The 21,682-nt window shown below is 38.1% G+C and overlaps 1 protein-coding gene across 2 annotated transcripts in view; it reads left to right on the top strand.

Moving 5' to 3' along the window:
- Positions 1 to 21,682, top strand: part of Prkg1 (protein kinase cGMP-dependent 1) — a 1,132,342-nt gene that overhangs the window by 1,061,495 nt on the left and 49,165 nt on the right. For both annotated transcript variants that reach the window (XM_034518638.2, XM_034518571.2), the window contains exon 10: positions 19,811 to 19,907. In XM_034518638.2, the coding sequence (XP_034374529.1) occupies positions 19,811 to 19,907 (97 nt within the window). The remainder of the gene's footprint in view (positions 1 to 19,810; positions 19,908 to 21,682) is intronic.

Genomic DNA, 21,682 nt, shown 5'->3' with positions numbered 1-21,682 from the left:
AACTGCTTCTTTTTAGTTACTGGCTTGAATTACATTTTTTTTCTTGAAAATGATATACGTGAGACTAGCTTCTGGGTTCCATAAACAATTAAAACAGCCTCTTTCATCTGCTGTTTGCTGAGATCTTTGTCGGGGAGTTTTCCTTCTGGCAATCAAATCTAACTACTTTGCCCAGGAGACAAGGCCTTTTGTGTGCTATTCCTAAACAAGTTTACTTTGTTGTTCTTTTGTTTTATTGTTCCTGTGAGATTAGCACATGTCATAATTGGTTTTATTAGAGCTTGTTCATACTTTGTTCTTATTGAACTCCTGCCTGATCCTTCCCCTCCACCCTCTTGCTAATCAATTTCTCCCACAAATAGCAGACCTTCTGATTTCATCTGAGATGCATTTATGTTATTACTCTAATTTTCCGTGCCTCCTCCCAAGTTCTCATTTTCTTTCTCTTGGTATGCTTTCTACTTTCACAGTCTACACACACACACACACACACACACACATGCTTATATGAAAATTTAATTGAAGCCTGGGACCTCAATAGGTCTTTGCCTGAGTCTGGTTTATGTTGACATGGCTGCAGCAAAGGGGACACCCAAGTCACTGCTAATGGGACTCACTGTCTCTTTGACAGTCCTCCAGAGTGAGAGCCTACCAGTGATGAGGTCCTTGCACTAATCCAGGTCTGAGATAAAAGTGGTCCTCGCCATGGACAGTGATAGCAGGGGAGAGAACTAGAAGATGGGTTGGGAGATGCTTTGGAAAAGAATTGAATGTATTTGCTGATGAATGAGCAAGGGAGGAAAAAAGAAGAGTCAAGAAAAAGTTAATGGGTGAATCTAAACTGCTCAAGATGATGAAATTTTGAAGATTCTGGGAAAGTTATATAGGAGCAGCCTTGAGTGATGGGGATATGATGGTGCTGGCTGAAGCAGAAATCCTGCATTCAGTTTGAGTCTGTAATAGAATGTCCACAGCAGTCTAAGAAGACACATGTGATATCATGCTAATAGTATCCATAAAATGATGGATGACCTTGACTTCAAGTGAATCAATGATTCACTCCATGGTCACTGGAGATAAGTTACAAACCAGAATCCCTCTATGTTGTCGATACACACACTGAGGCTCACATGATCCTTTTCCTCCCTAACTGGAGAGAGAATTCTCTTCACCCCAGCATGAGATGAAAGTTTGTTTTATTTCTAGTCAGTATAGCTCCTACAGAGTTTTGCATCTAGTAGATGCTTAATAAATATAATTAACAAACTCACCTTGAAGTGCTCACATGCAGTAACTGAAAGAAGTGATCGGTTTTTGTGGTTTTGTTTTGCTGGTTTACTTGAGAGCTATATGAAGTTTTCAATTTCTTTGTAAACTGAAAGATTGATTCTGCAATGGGAAATCAGATTAATAAACAAGAATAACCTAAGGAAGCTCTGTATACTACTTTGCTAAGACTGCTATAACTAATTATTAAACTTGGATTAAAACCAGAAAGTTTTTTTTTTTTTTCATCTCACTGGAAGGCTAGGAGTCTGAAATCAAAATGTCAAGAATCAGGGTATCCCCCCCCCCCAAAGTACCAAGGGAGAAAAGTCCTTTAAACCCTTCCATTTCTTGGGCTTTGACAGTCTTTGGTGCCCTTTATTGGTGGATGCTGACTCCAATATCTCCATCTTCACATGGCTATCCTTACTCTGTGAGTAGTTGAATCTTTATAGGGCTTTCCTATAATGATACAAATTTGGACTTAGCGCCTACCTTATCCATTATGACCTCATCTTAACTATGAAGACCTTGATTCTACGAAAAGTCATATTCCGAGGTTCTGAACATGGGTAGATTTTACTTCTAATAAAACACCATCAGTGCTCATGCCATTTAGTTCCCAGACATGACCGGACACTCAGGAGCTCCCACATTAAAACAGTTGCTTGGAGTCATTGAGTATTAGGATAATATGTTAAAGAGTGCTCTACAACTAATGCAGATTTTGCTTTCCAAAAGCGTGCTGCCCGCTATCACAAAGACTAGTAGAATGTGAAGACATTAGAACAGGAAAGTGAGCCAAGTAGAAGGACTTTGAAACTTTGAACAAACTTAAAAGAAATCTAATGTCTTTAAGAAGCTTAGTGTGGGCTTTAAGAAAATAAGGAAGAAAATAAAATGGCTCAGTGCTTTAAAATGCTGACTTCTTTTCCAGAAGACATGAATGAGTTAGGTCCCAGTACCCACTTGTAAGGCTCTCAACTACCTGTAACTCCAACTCTAGGGTGTCAGATACCTCTTCTAGTCTCTATGCCATAGCCTCCTCAAACACATACAATCAAAATTGAGAGGGTAGGAAGAGGGAGGGAGGGAGGGAGGGAGAGAGGGAGAGAGAGAGAGAGAGAGAGAGAGAGAGAGAGAGAGAGAGAGAGAGAGAGAGAGAGATTGTTCTGGAAACTGCAGAAAAGGGACCCTGGTTATTTAGTAGTAAGGATGTCACCTAGAATGACAAGTTAAGTAAAAATTAGACTGGTGACCCAAGAGAGAAACCCAGCTAGAAGCCATTTTCTAAGCAATGTGTAGAAAGTTAATACTGGATTTTTTGGTCTCGTTGCTTATGGGAATTGTGGTATGAGAAACATAAATAAAAACTATCAAGCATTAATGATCCAGTAGTTATTTTAGTAATTTTTATCTTTTCCAAATGGAAAATGATGCTAAAATTAGGTGGCTTCCAGGCAAGAGTCACATCTAAGGAACGCTCAGGGAAAGACAATATAAATATAAGGCTAAAATTATTCTGATAAGATCTTTTGTTATGTCATCAATAATTTAAGAACGATGCCTTAGAGAATGGTTCTGGCAGACAGAGGCTTCACATACCAATTAAGAGGATCAATTCACATCAGCATACACAAAGGCACAAAGGTGAAGAGCTATGTCAGAAGCAGCTGTGGATATGTCTTTTGTCTGCTGGAACTCGGCAGGATTTTGCATACACTTGCAGTTTTTAAGAGGATTTAATTGACCAACCATCACTAGTGTGGACAAAGAAGGAGAATGTGACCCTAAGTGGAGAGAGGTCATTACTGTGGCCCTAAGTGGAGAGAGGTCATTACTAGAGTCTAGAAAGTCCCCAAGCAGAAAGCAGCCCGAGGAAACCACTCCAAACACTAAGCAATTATTTGTGTCTAAAAAGAAATGACTTAAAGGGAAAGGTGGCAGAGCTGAAGACAGAGTGAGGAGCCTCAATTATTTCTTGTCCTGTAAGCCTCAATTCAGGGACTCCAACTTGCCAGATGTCTGAACTTCTGTGACCTAGAGAGGGTACATGTGGTGTGGAGAATCGAGGAGGGGGTTTAAGTGATCCTGATTCTTGTAGTGTCAGATTGTGACAAACCCTCCTCAAAGAACAGTGCCTGCAGTCATGGTAGCTCAGACCAGCAGTCTCAGCACTAGAATAGATGAGGCAGAAGCATCATGCCTTAAGGTCAGTCTGATTTGCATGTTGTGATAGTCTCAAAAGAATAATGGTAAGAGCTGTAGTTAAGAAGTCACATTTGAGAGGCTTCATCTGCACCTGGAATTGCTTTGTGTAGTCTCCCATCACATAAACTGCTGTGGTCTATATGGTTAGCAGACAATACTATGGATGTCATTGGTGTGTTGCTTCTGTGGTTGGGTCATAAAGGATTGTGTTCTCTGATTTATTCTGTGATACTTTTTGTTTCAGAAGGACACCATATCATGAGGGCACAAAGTTCATATGGAAAGGAACTGAAACACACTGTCATCTAGCACTAACTGGTAACTGTGTGGTATAAACCCTCCTGGGAAATGACACTTACAGATGCTGTAGTCCCAGATAACATCTACAAGGGCTCCCAAGACTCGTGGCCCAGCTAAGCTTTCCTCAAACTTGTGGCTCACAGAATCTAGAAGATAATAAATACTTGTTATTGTTTTAAAGTAAGACATTTGGGGAAGATTTTTAGCATTATACCAATAATATAAAACCTCTATTAAAGCGTGACATAGAATGTTAAATAAACTCCATAGATTTATTTTATAAACTAAGTCAATACTTTTAAAAAATTCCTAGTATTTGATATTATGCTTGAGATAATTTGCATATTGCCACATTTTATTGAATGAATTTTCTAGATATAAAACCTAAAATGGTAAACATTATGAAAACCACTTTTTTAAAAAATCTAGATATGAGATAAAGCTGCTAAATTCTAATTTTTTAAATAATAAGAGTATTCACATAAATAGTTGCTAACAATAAAAAATAGATTGGTAAGTGAATAATGGAGAATACTTTTACTCACTTTTCATATGGGAAAGAGGCTAATGATACTTTGAAGTAGACAAAACCTTTTAAATTCACTATTGACTTCCTGTTACAATTTACATTTCTAAATAATAAATGCAAATTAAGATGTAGTTTCTTTCTTTGTAAATTCTCCTTAGAAAGCAGCTGGCTAGGAAAAAATATTAAATTTTGAATACAAATCATAAAAACTGATTTCATGATACTGTCAAGTGTTTTTATCATTGAAAAAAAACTTTCAAAACAAGAACTGGGCAGGTGTTTGTGAAAGGGGCTTACATGGCTGGATAACTGTTACTTTAATTGTGCTGTACACTGGGGTCTGGCAAGATTGGAGATGACAGTTTTCAGCCATCAGCTGCTCCCCTGTGCCCAGAATTATGGGAATTATGTGAATGGGTAAGGAATCCCTGCCTTCCAGTAAACACCTTTGATGTTCAATTAGAATTATCTCTGGGTAGCTTAACACCCCCCACCCCCTTGACACCAGCGGAGACTGCTGTTAAGAGTTCACCCATGGGAGCAGAACATTGTTTATCACGTGACAACCCTGTTTCTGCCTCTGGCCTGTGCTGGTACCATACATGTGCCTCCTGGGAATAGAGATTTAATTCACTAAGTAATACAAAATAATAGGAACTGATCTTTAGGCATTCTTAAACTCCAAATCTATTTATTATATTATAACATGAATTCTTAGATTCAAAGTGCTTTTTATTTCAGAATGTTTTTCTCTCTTAAACACTTGTTGATACACCATGCACACACCCACACACTCAAAGAGAGAGTGAGAGAAAGAGAAAGAGGAGAGAGAGACAGAGACAGAGACAGAGAAAGGTTAAATGAACACGGGAATGGGAGATTTTTCTAGATATGTGAATCAAAGGCTACATGAAAGAAACCAGGGTGAAGATCAACAGTTGAATAAAGAACAGGCTGTTTGCTATAGAATTAAGCGACAGGAGGTATAAAGAACTTAAGAGTAATGTGCACTACAAATTATCCAGCCGCTAAGAGAAAGTACTCACCATAATGTTGATAGGAAAATATAGAGCTTCTTATTAGCACTTCAGTTAGTCCTGCCCATACCTCATTTTCAGATCATTGACTTTTCCCTGCCCTAAAATCCCTCCTCCTAACAGGTCACTCTTTTGAAACTTGACGTTGACATTGCTTTAGTTTTGTTCTATTAGCGCATTTCACTGTATACCAGCTCACCTACCCTTTCTTCTAAAAGATTTATTTAGCCTGTGAAGCTTCTCTCTTTTCACTTCTAGAACGAACAGACTCACTGCTTTCTTGTGTTCCCTGCTGTTCACTATAGGTGCAGTGTGGGAAAGAAGCCTGTGTTAGCAGTGATCTAGCCATGACTGAGAATGTGTCACAAGCTTCCACTCTGTGAAGGAAGTCTGTAAACGACGCATTTTTTCCGAAGAATGAATTGATTCTTTTCATCGAAGTAAGCAACTTTCCAGTGAACTGACATCCAGAGAAAGACCCATGAGCCATATCTGCAAGTCTGCGCTTCATCAAGCACCTCATTGGTCTTAGCTTAGGAAACCCTTTGCAGTGCATATACATAGGGAATTCCTAATGCTCTCCTCCAGCTTGGATTCATATTGCTATACCAAGGTCGCTAGTAGTTGAATTTACTTGTTGATTCTTGTGCCTTTTCCTGTTTGATCTGTTTGTAGCTTTTTCAGATGCCCATGTCCTTATCTTGAAATCTCCATTGCTGGAACTTAGATTCTCTTGATACTTTCTTCTCTGGCTGCGTGTTCCCACCTCTCTTTCAATAGCGGCATGCGCTAGGACTCATTCTTCATGGCTCTGTCTTCATCATCTCTGGCATTATTGGGTTGTCTTCTAACATTTCTAATCCAAATATGCTGATTACTTCCAGATTTGTATTTCCAGGCTAGATCCTGTTTTTTTCAAGATCAGACTCCTAGATGCCTACTTGAAAAGTTTACATATATATCACAAATCTAAAATATCAAAGCTGAACTTCCAATCTTGATCCAAACCCATTTTTCTTATAGTGTTTCCATCCGATCTCCAGCATTTCTATCTTGAGCATCAAGTCCCTTCTCCTTTTCTGGGCTTCTCACACAGAAATTCACGCTGATGCTATTGTAAACGTACATGTGAAGCCAACCACATTTAAGTTGCATTTTCTCTTACATGAGTTGCTCAAATGCTCATGTCCCCATCATCCTATCTTTGTTCTCCCGCTGCCTGATTTCCACCCTCCTAGTGGCAATTTCGGATGTAAATTAGAATGTAAGAACAGGCCTTGCTTCCTTCTCTAAGGGTCCCCTTTTGAGAGTAAGTCAAATCTCCAATGCTCTAGAAAGCACCAGACAATTTGCACCCCTCCCACCACCTTCTCCCCAAGCTCATTTCCTTCTCCCATCCATGCGTCCATGGTGCTAGCCTCTGTGGTAACCTAGCTAATTGTAACACACACCGGAGAGTCACCTGCCTTGGAGCAACTGCACTTTCAATTTCTTCTTCCCAGATTACAGTGAACTTATTTTCTCTTGGTGAGTTCCCTGACCTCTGAGTTAAAACTGCAGCCCTCCTGTGCAGGTCCCAAACTCTTAACTGGTATCCACAGCATTTACCACGGTTAACGCACACATTATTTTTATTTCTTTTTCTCCTTCATGAGCATGGAAGCCATTCGAGGGTTGGGTTTTTCTTTTCTCTACTTTGGACACATCTGGGTCCCCGTTAGTATCTATAAAAGTTCCTGTTTTATTAGTAATTTGCAGAACTCCCTGATTGTGCTGAGAATACATCACTTGGAATCTGCTTTGACCTTGCTATTCAGATTACTTACTGTCCAAAATGATTTTTAAAATCTGTAATTAACTTTGCCATTGGCTCAGGTTCCTTACCTTACCTGTCAGATGCCTTTCAGCACAACAGATCCGAATAACACATCAGTCCCTAGAGAGCTTCACTGGTAAATTATGTCATTTATGAAATCTGTCCCCCACAGGAAAATTATGGCTTTATCAAACTAGAGATAGGATAATTGCTGTCACCCTAATCAACTGGTTTCCATTGTAAAACATGTAGGGTAAAGGTAATACTGACCTTGAAAATGACTTTATTGTTTCAAGTTAATTGATATATTATTTCTATGCTAAGAATAATGAGTTTTAAAAAAGTGAACAGACTTTCATGGGTCAAACCTGGTCCAAGCAGGTTTTCATAGCTGAGTTCCTTATCAATCATGGGACACTCTGAGCTTCATGTTCAGTTTACAGAGAAAAAAAAAAAAACAAAAAACATTCTTTCAGAACAAGTAGCCAGCTGTACACCTTGTACATACAGCCCATAGTCCATGGTAAAATATCAAAAATTCTTATTAATCCAGGCACTATGTTAGTCTAAGTAAGACTGTTGATTACAAGGTCTGCTTTCATTGCCCTTGCAAATGCACAAAAACAATAACTTAATAAACTCCATAGAATATTAAACTAAATTGGGAAAAATTTAAATTGCAATAAATCTCATATCCTGTTGATACTACAGTTTGCTTACTAAAATAAAGATCTAGTTGAAAAATATCGACACCTGGTCTTTAGAAAAACACCAAAATTGAGATGTTTGGTTTATTTTAATTGATGAATTATCATAATCGAAAGGGGGTAGAACATGAAAATAACATGAATAACCCCTGTCACATTGTTTTTAAGCTTTTGGTTTCAACTCACTGAAAAAAAAATAAGAAAATGTTACTTATCTGCTGATATTTAATGGTAACATCTAAGCACCACATTTTTTTTCTTGACACATTATGAAATATATCACATATGTGGTGTTTTATTATGGAGAGTAAAACATATTCCATTAAGAAATGAAGTACATTAAACAGGGGGAAAATCCAGTATTTAGTAACATCTGAAAACATAAATAATAGAAATGGTTTCTGTATGTAGCATGAAGACCATAGGGAGACAATGGTAGGCAGACAACACGCTTCAGGCTGAAGTCTCAATGCACGCTGTAATGCTCTGGGCCCTAGTAACAGATTGTTTGTAAGCAATTATACAGTGATAACTTCCGTGTTACTTCTTAACTTTATGTTTCTGCTTTCAGATCTCCCTCCCCTTCCAGAGGAAGTTAGCGATGCCTTAGCTTTAATGTCTGTTTTAGCTGCAAAACTCAATGCTCACTTTCTGTTAGAAAATCTAAAGCAGGTGGTATGCGATTTCTCTTGATTTGGAATTCTTTAAAGGCAAGTAAATTTGTAACTCACGTGTGGATGGGTTAACGAAGGCGGTAACCCAGTGGCGGTTTCCTAGTTTATCCCCATTCTCCGCTAGCGCCATCTGCGTATCCGTAGCTCTCAATTACATCACTACCGTAATCATCGCAGCCTCGTTCTCATGGACTCTTTGAAGTACCAAAAGGACTTTTGTTTGATCTTGATTTGGATTTTCAATGGAAAGTAAAAGTATGGGATGAGGATGCAGCAGCTAAAGCAGGGAGTTGAGCCAGAGCATTGCTGAATGGAAGGATCTGGTCTGGAAGGAGGGGGACCTGAAGCAAAAAGGAAAGGATTCTTTGCTTAAGTTTTTAAGAAAAATCTTGACTGAGAAGCCCAACATTTTTCCATTTGTTCTAGACAGGTAAATGTCTTGTTTTATCTTTTAATGATAGCATGAAGCCCGAGGATGAGAGCCATGTTCTGTAGGACACTCTTCACTATTGGCTGTAAGCTTGTGTCTCCTGTATCGACTGCTCCCTACAAAGGGACGTAGTTTGGAAAGGCTTGGCAGTGCCAGGCACGTATGCAGCTGTCTAGCTGCAGTGAAGCACCCGGACGTGGACTGATGACAACAGGATTCTATACAAAGTAAAAATTGGCTATGTCATAGCCTATGACTTTATGTGTGCATGGAGGACTCTTGATCCGAGTAGAATATGTAACAATACAGACCAGGCTCTTCCAGTCAGTACTGCTGGGTGGAAGGGGGAGGGGGTGATGATGATAGTTGCTAGAAGAGACAGTAAGATAGCATCTGCAGTAAGTGGGTCCCAAAGCCTCGTGGTATCAGTTTCATCTCTAAAGCATTGGCTTCCTGATGACTCCTTTTCCTGTGACAGAGAACATCCCCATGCGAAGTTAACTGTGCTGTATACTCATAGCACTGCAAACAAACTCATGCGACATGACAAAATGCTGCAAATATGCTTTGACAAAAAGAAAAAAAGCAAATGTGTCTTTTGTCTCTTGTTTTCTTCTATTGTTATTTGTCGGTAATATATGAAGAAGGAATTTTTCTCTGTGTGTGTGTGTGTTTTTGTTAATTTGTTTTGTCTTCCAAATTGTACCACCTCTGGGAATGATCCTGTAACAAATATTATACAGTGGGATGAAGACATTATAAACCTTGTAAGGACTTTGATCAAAAGAGTATTTATTATTATTTGTCAAAGACCGCAAATGAGTTGATCTGACATTGAGCCTTTCCGGTATAAAAGATCCACTGACAAATTTCTGGTCAACAGGAGGCAGCCACAGTTTTCGCTGGCACGAGACAAAGGAACTAATGCTGTCCTTTGAGCCTATGGGCCTTGGCAAGGCTTTTACAGTTTCCTAATGAGCATGGGTCTTTGGGATGCTCTGGGGAAGTCTCTCATGCTAAATCAGCTCCAGGAAAACGGGAGAGGGATGTTTACAGGAATGGGTTGCTGAGTAGTTTCTTGGCAACTCTAATTTGAGCAATGATTCGTCCTCCCTGAGGACATTTACAGAACAGTGAATGCCTCTTGAGAATTTGTTTCAGTCATTTCCAGGCTCTGGATTACGAAGGTTGTTACCTGACACTGTCTGTTTTCTGGCTGTGGCTAAGAGCATGGTGATGTATCTATCGTCTCTTTCTCTCACAAGCTCAGGGAATAGTTAAAGGTAAGGATCTTGTTGGGAAGCAACATCAGGACTTTGTGTCTTTAGTCTATTTGAAGCCTCACAAATTCCATATTTTCCAAAGGCAAAGTAGACATGAAGAACATGTTAAATTTAAATTTTGAAGGGAGACCCTCACCTACGCTCTTCTAATAGAAGGTCTAGAATAGACTGAAGGAGCCCCAACCTTCATTCATGATGGATAACAAAATTTTCAGTTTGATTCATTTGACAGCAAGGAATCACATATATTTCAGAAATTAAATGGTAAAAACACAGCATAAATTGCAATAGCTGCAGCAGTACAAATGCCATCCACTGTCCTGGAGACTACACCAGCCATAATCAAACACTGAATTCTAGGGAAGGAATCAAAGCACATTATTGTTGGTTCAAATCCCATATGTTCATAAGTTAATTTATTTCTATATACTAACATCTATTCTGTTTGCCAACCAAATGTACTGTAGATCATATCCAGGTACCCTAGGGTAGTTTTAGAAACAGCCCAAAATGTACAGATAGAAATGTTAGGCAATTGCTATTAATTAGACATGGCTAAACTGAGTGTGTACATAATTCAAATGCATCCTAGGTAATAATCATCTTTCAAAAGTTATTAGCAGCAATCATCTTTATTTTACCTTCCTATAATTTAATCTCACTTAACATTTACTATAACCCAAGGAAGCTGATTTGTTTCTCCTGACAATTACGTGGAAATAGTTTCTTGTTCCTGCCTATGTTAAGTGAGCAGTGGACCTGAGGTTTGCCCAATACCAACTGGCTTCTAAGAATATGCTTCAACCATATTGCTATTTCCTTGGCTATTCCTGGCTTACATGAACATATGAAAGGTTCAGCCCTAACAAATTTGGCTGCCTTGATAGTTCACAGGAAATTCAGGGGTAGGAAATCAAATGGCTTTCCTGACTATCAAAAGGAAATAGTAGATGTCTGATCAACTAACAATACCTACCATAAAAGTTTTGTTGATACCATAAAAGATTCTGAAATAGAGGTGACTGGGTGTTATTGTTTAATTGGTGGGAAGGAGAAATAAATCTATATACAATTCTAGGCTAAGGAGAATGTATTCCAGAATAGAAACAATGTATCTGTGGACTGGATTATCTATTTTACATTTAATGATTGAATGAAATCCACGTGATTGTGAGAAGAGATAAATTTCAAAAATTAAAATAATGCTTTTAGATCAACCCATCCTTTGCTGCAATTAGATAATAGGTGTTAATATTAAAAGCACATTTAAGCTTATTACAAAGATCTTGGATTAAGGTGGCATTCCATTCAGCCTACTTTTCATAATATTTGTAGCCCTAAACTTATGCTTGAAGTGTCTTTGTTTATTAGCAGATTTTTGTTACACTGTTACTGCGGGTAACAAATCTCATTCATTCATTCATTCATTCATCTAAAAATGGCTTGTCTCTGAAAGAAAAAAAAAACCTCTACACCACTGTGTTCAAGAAAGACAAATCATGATAATCATGATAACATTTTGCATTTTTAGTTTGTTATATACATTTCTAGATATGCAGGAAGAAGCTTGTTTATACTGTAATGATGGCAACTTGAGACCTAAAGTTGAAATAATTCTTCCTGCTGTTTATTGCTTATACCTTTGATTCCAGGAAACAAACATTCTACAAATATTCATGTTAAAAAAAAAAAAGATAAGCCTTTTCCCCTGCAAAATATGCAGCGATAAGGAACTCAAATATGGAAAAATATCCTCTTTTTGTTAAATTCCGTAAAGAGTTGTGGCAGGTCTTGGCTCTTTCCAATTTCTTTCATCCTATGACATTTACTAGTTATTTAAAATTGAGAGAGGTTTGGCAATTTAAAATAAGCTCTTTGTGTATGTATCTGTGTGTAATGCCTGTGTACATGTGTGTGTGTACGTATGTGCGTGCCTGTGTGCATGTGTGTGTGTGTTCATGAGATTTATAAAGTGATCAAAGAAGTAATGTAACAATATTCTTTTTGAGTTCAAAGTTCAAATGAAAGTGAAATTTGGTAGCAAATTTATTCTACAACACTAAGACTAAGGAGGATGTGTTTAAAGAAGCGACCGTTTGTAGTGAATGTTTAGATTCGTGGAAAACAAAAGCAATCGCCATTTTAGAGTCTTAAACTGTTCTGCTCTCTACACTGTCCTTTTATTTCTGTAATCTGGGTAAAGGTTCATGAAGAAGCACAAGGGCGTAGCTCTTGTCATTCTCTTTTTGTGGTGGTACATATTTCCTCAGAAAAATCAGTTAAGAGAAACAGAAATCCATCTCAAACTGCATGAATCTTTGGTAACTTTTAGTTACAATTGCATGTTGAAAATATATCTCAAATGTTCAGTATATAATAGCATATCCTCAGCAATTTCTTTTATAAATATTTTTCTGTAATTTTTTAAATTATCTTCTAAGCAAATACACTTTTATTTTTGAGGACTTGTTTGTGGCTAGAGTAGCCACATGCCCAGTATCATTATAGATTAAAACTCAAGTCCATGGATATAAGGTAGGCTTATTATTATTATTATTATTATTATTATTATTATTATTATTATTACAGAAAAAAACTGGTGTTCAAATGTATTAGGTAACCTCTGTGCTTCTCTTTGTCTTTAAGTTATCAGGATGTTACAAAACCTGCAGATGTACATTCAGATAATTTCAAAAAATAACTTACAGGCCACAGGTCAGTCTCTCATCCCTGGGTCTGTCTCACGCCGACATTTTTTACTCACTATCTCCAGAATTAGTTTCATTTTAGAGGTGTAGATGTTGGATGAGATGGTGTTGATGCAGATTCTGAACAACGTCAATAGTTTAGTGCTCTGAGAATTTTTAGGAGTATCTCTAAAATTACGTGATTTTCCACTTCTTCGTAAGAAGTTTGATTTCTTAAATACGTGTAAATACCCTGTGATGGGAATCAGTAAAATGTTTTGGTCCTAATTCTTTTGATATTTAATTAAAGAATCAGTCACTTTCAACAAGTGGAAAGGCCAGTTACAAAACAGAAGCAAAACATGTGTTGTCTCATCTATACAGAGAATTAGCAAGAATAATTCAGCTGAGAGAAACTTTCCATTCCCTGGAAGAAAGCTACAACATTCTTCTTGCACGCAGGATGCTTGCATGGCTTTGGGTCCACAGCAGAAGGTGAAGTGCGCTTCTCCTCTGCATACACGACGTTGCCTGTCTCTCCCAAGGGATGCACTTTATGCCTAGGTTGACTTAATAAATAAATCTCCGTATATAAAGCCTGTAGTCTTAAAAGGCACAGTTTTGAAGTAGAAGCAGTGAGCTAATGTTATTTCCTATCTCCTAGAAGAACAGGTTGCACTATCAGAAGAAAATTGACCTAATGAAATACTCAAGATTTGCTAAATTAATTTTGCACCTTCTCTTTTTTTTTTACTAACTTAATCTATAAAACCATTTACCCTGCTCTCAATGAATTAAAGAATGTTACTTTCATGCCTGATTGCCAAGAGCGCTTTCGGTATGACAACTAAATAAGAGATGGCCATTGTCGTGCTTATAAAAGCAGTTGAGTTCTCCTTTACTGGACATACTTGTTTAATTTGAACATTTGAGAATCAAGGGTGTATGGTATGAAGCTCCCTCCTGATCCTTTGTCCATACCAGTTTAAGCAGTGCTGTAAGACAGTAGTCCCTGGGGTTAGTCCAAATTATATCTGTACTGAGTAGACAAATACGCATATAAGACAAATAAGTTCCCACTCAATGCTGCTTTCCCTATGCATGAGTACATTTTTTACTACATTCATATTTATTTGTCACACAAATTATTAAACACACCAAGCTCTATTAAATCAGAAACTACTATTCTATAACATTTTGTATGCAAATAAGTCTTCATTTAGTACATAGTCAAGGTTAGAGTTTGCATTTATCATACACTAAATCTGGGTCTTCTGCATGTAAATCTCAGTTCTAAAATCTCTTACCCCTTTTTAATCCATTCCTGTATAAATATATATAGATTCCAGTGACCCTTATTACATACAGTGTGAAGGCAGATGACTTCTAGACATTTACCTGGATGCTTTAAGAGCTTGGACTCTGACTTGAACTAGCAACCAATTCATGTTGATTAGCTTATAGGTGTATGTATGCAATATCTTTAAGGTCCCTACATTATAGACCCAAGGTCCTGGAAGGTCAAAGTCATGGGCAGAATCAGGACCACAAAGCCACGAGGGTCTGTCTGTTAATTCTGGTGTTCTCTTATATCATTATTAAGTCCCAAGTAGACATTCTCATCTGATTAAACCTCATGTTGTTACATGCACAGTAAAAAGTTATTCAGTCATCGATTGGAGTCCATCTATGTTTGCTGAAATACTTTTTATAGCTTTCCCCAAGAACTGCCTAAGCCTAAGCTCGGGCAGCAATACAAGTACACTCAGGAGCAGATGAGTCCAGCAAAGGCAAGAAACGTCATTTGTAGAATCAGCACATTCTGAGACCTCGATAGTTTTTCTTGAAGGCTTAGATTTCTGAAGTTGATTTTTATGGTAGATAAAGTGAATTAAAACAAACAGGGCAATGTTTGCTTTATTCAAATTTATTCTTAATTTCTCATCTGACTATGTTTTAGTCTCATCATTTTTACCTAAGAGTATAGGTAATATTGTCTGCTTTATTACATGATGTAGAAATATTTGTGTTGTTGTAATAGTCCATGTAGGAAGATTGGTAAGAAGTCTGATTCTAGATGAATCACTCATCTAGTTGCTGAGACCCAGGGAAACAAGCTTGTTACATCATCATCATCATTATCATCATCATTATCGATAACATCCAATTCTCTTAATACAAAAATAGGAAGTAATTGATTCCCAGATGCCACGTGAGAGCCAGAGATACAAGTGTGGTGGTTAATAAAGAACTCCTTGCTTTTGCTGTTAATAATGGAAAATCAAGGAATCTGAAGACTACTGTCTGTTTCTAAAGCAATGTGAGTCTCCCGTAGCACAGATGAGTGACTGTGGAAAAAGGAGAAATAGATGCAAGGGTGACAGAGATGCAGAAACTTGAAAAGGGGGAGTAAAATTCAAGACAATTTTGTTATTTTTCAGCTGTCTTAACTGTCCCAACATTTCACAGTTTAACAATCGTCCTATAAGGATTAACAGGGCTCCATTGTTTCTGATCACCACCGTCTCACATGAATTTTATCATTAGGAATGTTTGATAAATGATACATTTTGCCTGCCTCACCCAAACACACACATAGATGTTTTTGCTTTTTTTAATTTGTCTGTTATAGTTTGCTTGCTCGTTTTCTGTGTTTGCTGGGAATTGAAACCAGAGTCTCATACTCACTAAGCATTTGCTCCATCTATAAGCCACAGTCTAACCTTACTTATGTTTTATTAATCTTCTATGGGTTTATAGGCTTCATATGATTATAACTGCAACATGTATACTAGTATTTATACTTTTTTGGAAAAACATACCCATAGTTTTCACCTCATTACTAAGTTAGCGATAATAAAGTTTAAGTTAGTAGTTCACACTAACTTAAGAGCAATTAGAGAATACATTTTATAGCCCTGTTATGAAGTAAGCAACCAGACATTGAGGATTGTGCATGTTACTGAAATAAATTTTTATTAAACACTTGGCACTGCCCTTCCATAAACATTTTTCAGCTGATGAACATACTACCATACAGAATTCCTTGTATGTAAGCCTCCCCAAGGCAGGTTAACTGAAATCATGGATTAAAATTTTATTTTGTTTTTGATGAAAGGGTTATTTAATAAGTCACTAACTACTTACCTAGTTTCTTTCCACTCAAGCTTAATCAACTCTAAAGAAATTAGAATATCATTGATGGATTCACATTTTCTTATATAAATCCCCAAGGAATGGAATGGGTATCCCTGCTGTTATAGACAATAAAGAAAAAGAAGGAAAAGAAAATTTTAGCCAAGCATCTTTAGAAATCCCTGCACACAAGCTTGGTCATGTTTGAAACTTGTTGATCCAAGGGGGGAAATATGAAAAGTCCCTGCGATGAAGGTTCTACTCTTTAATAAACATAAGTGAGAAGAAAAGTGAAAACAATGTGAAATAATAGGCAACTCACAGCATTTCCTGGGTTGGAAAAAAAAAAAAAAGAAACCTTTGCCTCTGTGTTGTCTGACTTGTCCAAAAATTAGTTCCTGACACAAATGGAAGAGACAGGAAGATCAAGACTATAATTGTCTTGAGGCCCCTTTAAGATACATCTCATCAGTATTAAGCTAATACCTTCAGAGAACAGTTTTTTCAATCGAGCAGTGATAGTTTATTGAACACATAGAGAACATTTTTAAATTTCACATAATAATACTAGCAAAGTAATTTTTTTAGAAGTAGCAAAGTATGATTACGATGCTATCGATAATCACAGTCAATGCTTATAGCTAACGAAAGCTCATATATATCCTAATGGATTTCTATAACTAAAGAAAATGTCTATTGCTTAGAAAGTGGGTGTGTCTGTGTGTATGTTTGTATGTGTAGGCATGTATATACATTTGTGTAATAAGCATTTTGTAATATGTGTGTGTGAGTGTGTGTGAGGGAGTATGTGTATGTGTGCAAAAGACTGTGTCTATGAGTGTGTGTGTGTGTGTGTGTGTGTGTTCTGGATAAGTGTAGATACTTAATGTGAAAAGGTCAAAGGACAACTTTTACAAGTTGGTTCTTTCCTTTCGCTGAAGGTTCTTGGAATTAAAACTAGGTTGTCAGGTGTGTTTTTCAAGCACTGTTATCAGCTGATCCATCTCACAACCCTGGTTATTCATTTGTTAACATTTTAAGCTTGACAGCCATTATAGAATCATTGTTCAGCTGATGATGGAGGACCAAAAATAAAGGAACCCAAACCTTCTTGCCAGGTTCTACCACCCCAGCTCCTTGGGAAGCAACTTCTCCCTCTGCTCTAATTTAATCTGTGCTCAGGTTTCAGGTTGCTATAGGAGCATGCTGGAGCTTGCAGAAGACTTAGATCTATGGGACTGGGCCCCGCTGTGCAGAATTACTGGGAGTTTCCTCACAGAGGGGACTTTGGGTACCAACCCTGCAACTGTTTTACTTGGGTGTAGCAAGGCTCAGGCAGTTTTGATGTTCTGCCAAAGCTGGGAATCAATCTACTCATTTTGATGCACTTGCAGACTAAATTTACAAGGCCAAACTGAATGTCAGGAGTTTATTCAAGGGTTTAAGAACTAATACCATAAATTAAACAGATATAAGGCAGTAATCCAATAGTTTGAGTGTACCTGCCCCTTTTGCCCCTGAGATTTGTATATCCAGCAAGCGCATTACTATTCAAAAATGTTCCTTTTATGAATGTGTGAGGATTATTAGTTCTGACATGGCATTTTAGTAGTGTTTTATTCTAAATAATGTTATTTCAAATTAATAAAAGTATCAATTATCCTAATCTGGTAGTACACATGTATAATCCCAGTCCTGGAGATGCTGAAGCAGGAGGATCACAAGGTTAAAGCCAGCCTGGCTTATGTAAAAAAGGCTTTGTCTCAAGAAACAGACAGAGCAAAGCAAAGCAAAAACTGAAAGGAAAGCAGCAACTGCGCTAATTAATGAACCAGTAGCTGACGTGTTAGCCTGAAAATTCAGCAACTGGCTGAGAAGTCAGAACCAACCGGTTGTTTCTTTACATTTTCCCTTTCAGCTTCCCTTCCTGTGTGTTTTTATGAGGCTCACAAAATAGCATCGGATATGAAGTTTTCAAAAATATTTAAAAAAAAAAAAAAAAAACTCTACGTTTTAAAGAAAACCAGATTTTGTTTTCAAAAACACAAATCAAAAACTGAAGAAATGCTAGTGGGGAAGTGTTCATCTAGACAACCAGGAAATGACTCAGTGCCTACGAACCCTCACAGAGTCTGATCTCCACAGATGTCTTGTTGAAGCACCTGTTGGAGTCAACTCTGCCCTGCCTCATTAAATGGGCTGGAGGTTTAACGTTCCAAGAGCAGCCGGTATTTGGAATGTTAGATATGTGCATTTGCCCCTTATGTTTCTGTCTAGCTGCCCAGGTCCTGCACTGCTCTGGGGACCTTTGAACTGGGTAGTTAATGAGAGAAATCTGCAAATGTTCTTGGATTTACCAGCTTTGCCTATAAAGGTTCGTTCAAAGTAGCAGAATACACACAATAAGCAAATTAGAAAAAAAAAAAAAGACTAGTGTTTTTCTGCCTGTTTTCATCCACTCTGAGTTGTCTGTCAGTGAGAGACTTGTTGAAAAGGTATAACACTAACGGTAAATCAAAGGGAGTTGGAATCTTGTCTAAGAAGATATCGTGTGCTTTACAGTATGGTGTTTAAAGGTGTGTTGGATTACACTCAAAAAAAGTGCCATACAGCATAACGCCATGGGTGCTGGGATTATGGTAAAGGTAGTCATTATACAAGCTGTGTACATGTCGTTTCCTCAAATATATTCTTCATGTCTGTGCATTGTACAGTACTAGATTGAATCCTATTGGCCTGAAGGTCAAAGGTCATACATAGTGACTTTTCAACACTTCAATTTTGAGACAGCTGAATGGTCCCCTGACCTGGCTTTAGTCAGTGGGCTGATCATCTCCACTTTAAGCCTTCCTGCCCTTTCTAAAAATAGCAGGGCCTTTAAGCAGGGGCTATTTTAAGCAACTCATACTCTGTTTTCTCATTGGACAGGAGCACATTTTGGCCTCTTGCCCCTGTCAGATTGACACTTGTGCAGTCAGACCTGGATGCTAGTCCATGCTTCTCGCCACTCATATAAAAGAGGCTTGTAAACCTAAAGACCCTGAGATTGCTAGCAGAGAGTCAGTGAACAGATGTGAGCAGAGGAAAGACCTTTATAAGGGATGGTACTGTGTTCCTGGGGGCTCCTTCATTTCAAACATTTGCACCTCAGTCCTCAGCTTTTCGGATCTGTTTTTTGTTTTGTTTTGTTTTTTGTTTTGTTTTGTTTTGTTTTTCTAAAACCTGGCTGTGATTTCACTTCAGAGACACCCCTACTTGTCTCTGGATCCTGCCACTTCTGATAAATACTGATAGAAGACACTGTCAATCTGTGGATAAGGGAAACTAATGAGAAACTGCTGTCTAAAACCTGAGCAGCAAAAGCAAAACCAAGCAAACCCCAAAAATCCAAAACCAATCCACAAGAGAGCAACTCAAACAATCCACACTCACAAGAAGACCCGTAGAAAACACCAAGATGTGACTGAGTTGATAACGGGGCCGTAGAGGTCACTTGACTGGCATGCACTGGATACTCTGTATTTTTTCTCCTTTGAAAAACAAGTGCAAGTCTATGTTATTTTATACAGCTGGGATCAAAAAATTATGCGTGTGAGAAAACGCAGACTCTAAGAGCAAAATGGAATTGAAGCGGGTCAAGCCCGTGCCGCCGTCTTGCCATTCCAGTACATTCATACGTGGTACTCGTGTTTGCGCATCTAAGAAATTTCCATTTTTTCACATCAAAAAATCCAGATATGAAGCCGAAGCTGCCTTCTTCGCCAACCTGAAGCTGTCTGACTTCAACATCATCGACACCCTGGGAGTTGGAGGTTTCGGACGAGTAGAGCTGGTAGGTGAATTTTCTTTAAATGCTTTTCAAAGCTTCTCTCTTCTAGCCTAAGAGGAGCCTAGTTTACCTCTTATTTTTAACTATCATTGCTCTAATCAGAAGCAGGCACCTGCATGCAGGCATGTCTGAGATTGTTTGTCAGTGTGGGCTAGGATATGCAGTCACTCAAAACAAACTGCAAATTGCCTCACAGAAAGCTCTTTGTACTGAGTAACTGTTAAGCACATTCATTTAATGAGGAGTCTTAAATCAGTATTTGCACTCCCTGATTGTCTATGACCTTCCTTCCTGAGTTCTGATCAGTGCTTATTAATTTAATTATGCTATGATTAAATTATTTTAAGTGTAAACACAGAAAAGAAACTGTAGTATATTATATATATATATGTATATATACATATTTATATACATAAAATAAATGCAGTGGTAGTCTATAATTGTAAGTACCTGATTAGATTACAGTGATAATGGTTTGGATGTTTATTATAGTTTATTTCTCATTATATAAACTTCATGTAGTTTATTTCACTAGGTAAATAGATACACATTATGGGACATGGTAAAGACACTTCTGTCCAAGTTTATTTGTTAGGCAGATTGTGTGAATGTGGTATTAAAAATCATAAGAACATAGCTCTATTTTGTATTTGGTAGAAATAGGAATTTAAAATCTGACTTTTTCAAGAAAAGTTAAGAAAGGAATTATGTCCTGGTGACTGGGGTAGCTGCGTTCCAATGCTGCGGGGTTAAAGAATATAGTTACTCCCATGTCTCTGCTGGCCATGGGGGAGTCCCTGGTAGGAGACTCCAGTACAGTGTGCTAGGAACTCCCCAGCACTGTGTAAAGTGCGGTAAACAGTTACTGTTGCTACCCGAGGTCAGGAGGAATCCCGACGACGTACCAGTCAAGTGAGCCAGAGCTATTCTTGATGTTTGTTTGTGTTGCGGTTAGGCTCTCTGGCTTTGACGCAGGAAAGTGTCATTTGCTGAAGTATTAGAAAAGGTCTAAGAGCTAAGGTGTGTTCCCCTGAATCTGCATCATATTTCCCCGTAACATGGGCTAAAGCTGCTATAATAATTACTACTGTTTCAGACATGAATACCCAGAATGCGCCTGTGAGGCTCTGGTTGTTCTTAATTGTGAATCTAAAAATCCAGTAAGGGTGCAGAAAACAGACAGTCAAACCTGCCTGCTTTTCTAAACTTCACCTATCAATTAATGGAGCCTGCCCTAGTTTCTGCTGCTGTGATAAATGCCATGACCAGAAACAACTTAGGGAGGAAAGATTTTGGGGGCGATTCACAGGTCTAAAGTCCGCCACTGAAAAAAGTCCGATGTGGAACCGGAGGCAGGAACTAAGCAGAAAGTAGACGAAGGCTGCTCGCTGGCTTGCTTTTCATGGCTTGCTCATCTTGCTTTCTTTTGATTATTATCATTTTTTAAAGATGGTTACGTTAAGTCTTCCCACCCTCTTCTTTCTCCAACCCCTTTCATCCCCCTCCCTCTCAAATTCATGGCCCAGGACCACCTGCCTAAGGCAGCATAACCCACACTTAAGGCGGGATGCTCCATATCTGTCATTAACCGAGAGAATTCCTCAGATGTGCCCATAGACAGACCTGATGAAGACAATTCTTCAGTTGCGATTCTCCTTCTTAAATGATGCTTGTTTGTGTAAAGGTAACAAAACCTAGCCAGCACTGATCCAGCCTTACAGTTTTTCCAAGAATTTAACAAGTTATAATTTTGGTGAGTTTTAATGGCTAACGAAGGT

This window comes from Arvicanthis niloticus, chromosome 1, assembly GCF_011762505.2.
Source record: "Arvicanthis niloticus isolate mArvNil1 chromosome 1, mArvNil1.pat.X, whole genome shotgun sequence".
Classification (NCBI taxonomy): domain Eukaryota; kingdom Metazoa; phylum Chordata; class Mammalia; order Rodentia; family Muridae; genus Arvicanthis; species Arvicanthis niloticus.
Note: the sequence above shows the minus strand (reverse complement) of the source record. Positions and strands in the feature narration are given on the sequence as shown.